The sequence below is a fragment of the Eimeria necatrix genome, genomic scaffold (genome assembly GCF_000499385.1).
Source record: "Eimeria necatrix Houghton genomic scaffold, Enh_scaff1004, whole genome shotgun sequence".
NCBI lineage: Eukaryota > Apicomplexa > Conoidasida > Eucoccidiorida > Eimeriidae > Eimeria > Eimeria necatrix.
Window position 1 is genome coordinate 7501 of NW_013651815.1, and position 5675 is coordinate 13175.

General features: G+C 56.5%; 1 protein-coding gene across 1 annotated transcript; it reads right to left on the bottom strand.

Annotated features, from left to right (window-relative positions):
- Positions 1-1264: 1264 nt before the first annotated feature.
- ENH_00000150 (hypothetical protein, conserved) lies at positions 1265-5337 on the bottom strand (the record flags this gene model as incomplete). The annotated part of the gene is made up of 8 exons (XM_013578089.1): positions 1265-1349; positions 1790-2262; positions 2586-3058; positions 3317-3467; positions 3709-3970; positions 4198-4309; positions 4588-4861; positions 5119-5337. The coding sequence occupies 8 exons, from the start codon at positions 5335-5337 to the stop codon at positions 1265-1267; spliced, it is 2049 nt and encodes a 682-aa protein (XP_013433543.1).
- Between the last annotated feature and the right edge of the window lie 338 nt (positions 5338-5675).

Below are 5675 nucleotides of genomic sequence, written 5' to 3' on the forward strand. Positions count from 1 at the left end.
GCCATAAACGAAATATAATTCAATTAAAACAATTAAATCAATTAAAATAATTAAAAATAATCAAAAACAAATTAAAAACTAACTAAAAGCCCCCAATCTTCTCAAACCCCGAGCCAATATTGCACCACCCACCGCTCCACAGCGCCAACCAGCGGCAGCACACTTCGAAATAAGAAATTAGAAGACAAATTAAAGACTAAAAGAATCTTTTTGAATATTTAAATAAATTAAAAACTAAAAAAGACATTTTAAACCATTTCGGACTCAATTCTGACTCCCTCACGCCTCCCCAGTTCGCCACACATCCTTCTAGGGGGCTTCGAGCTGTCTATACACCCCGCAAGCCCCAGCCTTTGAACGAAATACTTCAAAGAGAAAGAAAACTCACTGGGGGCCCCCAGGGGGCCCCCAAGGGGCCCCCAAGGGGCCCCCAAGGGGCCCCCAAGGGGCCCCCAAGGGGGCCCCAGAGAAGGCCCCAAGGGGGCCTCATAGACGCCTCAAGGGGCCCCAGAGACGCCTCAATGGGCCCCAGAGAAGGCCTCAAGGGGGCCCCAGGAAAGAGCCCCATGGGGTCCCCAGGGATAAGCCAAGGGGGCCCCAAGGGGGCCCCAAGGGGGTCCCAAAGGGGCCTCAAAAGGGCCCCAGAGGGGCCTCATGAAGACCCTAACGAAGCTACATGAACAAGGTCGACAACCAGGACCCTTATGAGTCCCAGGGGGCCCCAGGGGCCCCCCAGGGGGCCCCAGGGGCCCCCCGGGGGGCCCCTGGGGCCCCCGGTACCTAGGGGCCCCCCGTACCCTAGGGGAATCCGGGGCCCCGGGGGCCCCCGGGGCCCCGGGGGCCCCCGGGGCCCCGGGGGCCCCCGGGGCTCCAGGAATGTTTTAAGGGCCTCTCGGGGGCCCCTCAAGGTGATGTGCAGCTGCTCATTAGACGGGGTGGTTTTGAGTCCAGTGGAGTCGATTTGCTGCAGATGCACCTGAGTCCGCTGCTGCTGCTGCTGCTGCTGCTGCTGCTGCTGCTGCTGCGGCTGCTGCTGCTGCTGCTGCTGCTGTGAGTTGCCGTTTAGCTGCGTTGTTTTTATTGCGGCGAGAGCTGCTGCTTGGTTTCGGGAGTTTTATTTAAGAATGGAAAAGTGTCTTGAAGAATGCGAATTTATCTTTTAAATTTAAATTTTATTTTATTTATTTTATTTATTTTATTTATTTTTATTTATTTTTATTTATTTTTATTTATTTTTGCTTTTCTTCTTCAACTAATCCAGGACTCACAGCCCCCCCAGCAAAGTCCAGCACGAGGCCCCGCAGCGGCTGCATGCGCAGCAGAAATTCGGGGCTTTCCAAAGGCCTGAACTGCAGCAGCAGCAGCAGCAGCAGCAGCAGCAAACACAGAAAGTCTGCTGCTGCTGCTGCTGCTGCTGCTGCAGGTGCTGCTGCTGCTGCTGTTGGTGCTAACGCTGCTGCTGCTGCTGGTTGCGGCTCGTGCTGTGGCTGCTGCTGCTGCTGCTAAGGCTTGTGCTACTAGTTGGTGCTGTTAGTTGCTGCTGCTGCAGTTGCTGCTGCCCATTGCTGCTGCTGCTGCTGCTGCTGCTGCTGCTGCTGCGCATTATTGCGCGCAGCAGCAAGCCGCCCGCGGGGCCTGCTTGACCATCTCTCGCGTGTCTCCTTTTCTCTTTTATTTTTTTAATTTAATTAATTTAAATAATTTAAATAATCCAAATAATTTAAAATAATTTAAATTAATATTTTTAATTTTATTTATTTATTTCTGCTGTCTCCTTAATCTCCTCACCTTGAACTGCAGCAGCACCGGCGTGTCTCTGTGCCGGCAGGCCCTTTCAACTAGTTTGCTGCTGCTGTGTGTCTGTGCTGCTGCTGCTGCTGCTGCTGCTGCTGCTGCGGCTGCTGCTGCTTCCGGGGGCCCTTTTGTGGGGTCTGGCAGGTCGCGTTCTGCTGCTGCGTGGGCTGCCGCTGCTGCTGCCTCCGCCGCGGCTGTTTCTGCTGCTGCTGCTGCTGCTGCTGCTGCTGCGCCGCAGCGCAGCAGCCACACAGGCGTCTCCTCTGGGATCGGATCCCAGCCAGTAGCAGCAACCAGCCCCAGGGCTTGTGGGGTCACCCCCGTGGGCAGCTTCACCAGTCTCCTTTTGCTGCTGCTGCTGCTGCGCCCCACAGTCTCTCTAATGAACTGCAGCAGCAGCCCAGCTTCTGCTGCTGCGGGCACATTCACCACGGAGAACTCGCCCCCGCTCGGCAGACCAATGGTCACCTGCAGCAGCAGCAGCAGCAGCAGCAGCAGCAGCAGCAGCAGCGGCGGTAACAGTGGTTGCAGCAGTGGAAGGAGCAGCAGTCGTTGTGGCGCTGGTAGCAGCAGCAGCAGCAGCAAGCGCAGCAGGATAAAAAATAGTAAAAGCAGCAGCAGCACTGGCTGCAGCAGCAGCAGCAGCAGCAGCAGCAGCAACAGTCCCTTAAATCTTTTAAATGTCCAAAAGTGTTTAATTAAGTCTTGAACTTTTTTTTGAATTTTTTTGAATTTTTTTTGAACTTTTTGCTGCTGCTCACCGCCACCACTTGCTGCAGCAAACGGAGTCTGGGGGGAAACAAAAAGGCCTTTGGCAGCTGCTGCTTGTCTCTCTGAAGTGTCTCCTTTTCCGTTTGCTGCTGCTGCTGCTGCTGCTGCTGCTGCTGCTGCAGTGTCTCCTTTTGAAGAGCTTCCCAAGTGTCTTTGTGGGGTGCATGCACTTGGGGTGTATGCGTGTGGGGTGCATGCAGCTGGGGTGTATGCGTGTGGGGTGCATGCAGCTGGGGTGTCTCCTCAGTCTGCTGCTGCAGCAGCAGCAGCAGCCCGCCAGTTTCTTTTGCTGCCAGCAGCAGCTCGCCCACGGCGCTGCCGGGCCGCAGGCTCGCGCAGGGCCTGCTGCCTGCTGCTGCTGCTGCTGCTGCTGCTGCTGCTGCTGCTGCTGCTGCTGCCGCCACAGTTGCTGCTGCGCCCGCTGCTGCGGCCGTCGCGCTCCCCGAGCGCGCGCCCCCCGGCCCCTGCTCGCTCCCTGCTGCTGCTGCTGCTGCTGCTGCTGCACCGGAGCCCCCGCCAGCAGCAGCAGCAGCAGCAGCAGCAGCAGCAGCAGGCAGCAGCTCGTAACAAAGCTTCAAATCTCTAGAAGGTTCCAAATAGGGAAAGTGCATGCGCTGCCACGCGAAGCGCCACACAAACTCTTCCTGCAGCATGCTGAGCGGCACGCCCTCCACCTCTATGCTGCTGCTGCTGCTGCTGCTGCTGCTGCTGCTGCTGCTGTGCTGCTGCGGCATTGTGGGGACGTCGACACGCAAAGTGAGGGAGACAAGAGACGACGGGGCAGCAGCAGCAGCAGCTTCTGCAGCAGCAGCTGCTGCTGCTGCAGCAGAAGGGCCTGCTAAGTAGTGCAGGTGCTGGTGCACCAAAGGAGACAGTGAGGAGACAGGTAAAGGCACTCCAGGCTGCAGCAGCAAGCAGCAACAGCAGCAGCAGCAGCAGCATTAGCAGCAGCTGTAGTAGTAGCAGCAGCAGCAGCATTAGCAGCAGCTGTAGTCGTAGCAGCAGCAGCAGCACTAGCATAAGCATTAGCAGCAGCAGCATTAGCAGCAGCAGCAGCAACAACAAGAGCAGCAGCATCCACAGGAACAGCAGCAGCAGCAGCAGCAGCAGCAGCGGCAGCAGCAGCAGCAGCCTGTGCCTGACCCATTTAAAGACGTAAACGGTGTTGCCTTGGGCTGCAGCAAGCAGCAGCCGTTGTGTGAGCCCCAGGGCCCCTCCCCTGCTGCTGCTGCTGCTATCTGCTGCTGCTGCTGCTTCTTCCTGCTGCTGCTGCTGCTGCTGCTGCTGCTCGTCCCAGTCTAAGAAGAGACACTTGGAGTTGTCCACAGAGACACAAATGCCAAAAGAAGAACCCGCAGAAGGAGACAGGCCAGCAGCAGACAAGAGGAATGAACGCAGCGAAGTCCTGAAACAACAGACGCAAACCCTAAACCCTAAACCCTAAACCCTAAACCCTAAACCCCAAACGCGCGGCTGGGCAAATTTACGGGTGGCTCGAATGCATCGACTTTGCCTGGCGCAGCTCCTCGAATTTGCTGTCCACTCTCTTTGTCTCCATAGCGTACGCCTTAGGGTTTAGGGTTTAGGGTTTAGGGTTTAGGGTTTAGGGTTTAGGGTTTAGGGTTTAGGCACCCCGGCGCGTCTCGCGGCACTCCAGCCACTCGCACTTCTCCTTGTTTGCAAATGTTAATTAACTTTTTGTCTTTTTGCAAATCCACTGAAGTGGTGTTTTCCTTGAGCTGCGCTGTACATACACTCCAACTTCCAAAGACGCAAGCTGTGTAGCTCGCAGCAGCAGCAGCAGCAGCAGCAGCAGCTGCTGCTGCTGCTGCTGCAGCTGCGGGCACGAAGGCAGCGGCGCAGCTCGCACGCAGACCAGCAGCGACAGCAGCAGCAGGAACGCAAGTAGCAGAGGAGCAGCAGTGGCAGCAGCAGCGAAGCAGCAGAAGAGCACGCGCAGCAGCAGCAGCAGCAGCAGCAGCGGCAGCAGCAGCAGCGGCAGCAGCAGCAGCAGCAGCAGACCTGCGTTTCTGAGCACTAAGTGCGGGGGGAGTCCGAACTCCGTCTCTGCAAACCCTTTTTGGCAAACCCTAAAGCTGAGAGCAGAAGAGACGACTTGGGCTTTTTCTCTTTTGCTGCTGCTGCTGCTGCTGCTGCTGCTGCTGCTGCTGCTGCTGCTGCCCATTTCTTCTCTTGGAACTTTGTTTTGCTTCTTGTCTTTTTCGCAGCACAAACAAAACAGCAAAGTCTTGTCCAGCGACAGCAGCAAACTCTCCAAACCCGGGGCCCGCGGCGCCTGAGCAACGACAACTAGGGTTTAGGGTTTAGGGTTCAGGGTTTAGGGTTTGGGGTTCAGGGACTACGCAGAAGAGGAGCAGCAGCAGCAGAAACGAGACGCACAGAGCTCCGGGCGCAGATTCGACGCCAGCAGCAGCAGCAACAGCAGCAGCAGCCGCAGCAGCAGCAGCAACAGCAACAGCAGCAGCAACAGCAACAGTAACAGCAGCAGCAGCAGCAACAGCAACAGCAGCAGCAGCAGCAGCAGCTACTGACCTTCACCAAAATGCCGCTTGCTGCTGCTTCCCCCATCTTTGTGTCTCCTGCTAGTGGCTCTCCGTCCACTGTGAAGGCAGCAACACCAGCAGTTGCTGCTGTGCCCTCGCTTGCTGCTGCAGCAGCAGCAGCAGTAGCAGCAGCAGCAGCAGCAGCAGCAGCAGCAGCTGGGCCCGCAACCACCACCACGAAGCAAGAAAGAAAAAGAGATAAAGGCATTTCAAAAGGGACTGCCAAAACTGTAGTCGAGTGCTGCGGGCTGAGGAGGAAAACCTCAACCTGCAAACAAACCCTAAACCCTAAACCCTAAACCCTAAACCCTAAACCCTAAACCCTAAACCCTAAATCCTGGACTCTAACCCCTAACATGTAAGCCGTAGACGCCTAGCGGAACACAAATGAAAATGCTCTGAAACTGCTCCTGCAGCAAGCAGCAGCAGCAAAAACGCCGGCAGCAGTAACCCAAACAGCAGCAGCTGCAGCAGCAGCTGCAGCAGCAGCTGCTGCAGCAGCAGCTGCTGCAGCAGCAGCTGCTGCAGCAGCAGCTGCTGCAGCAG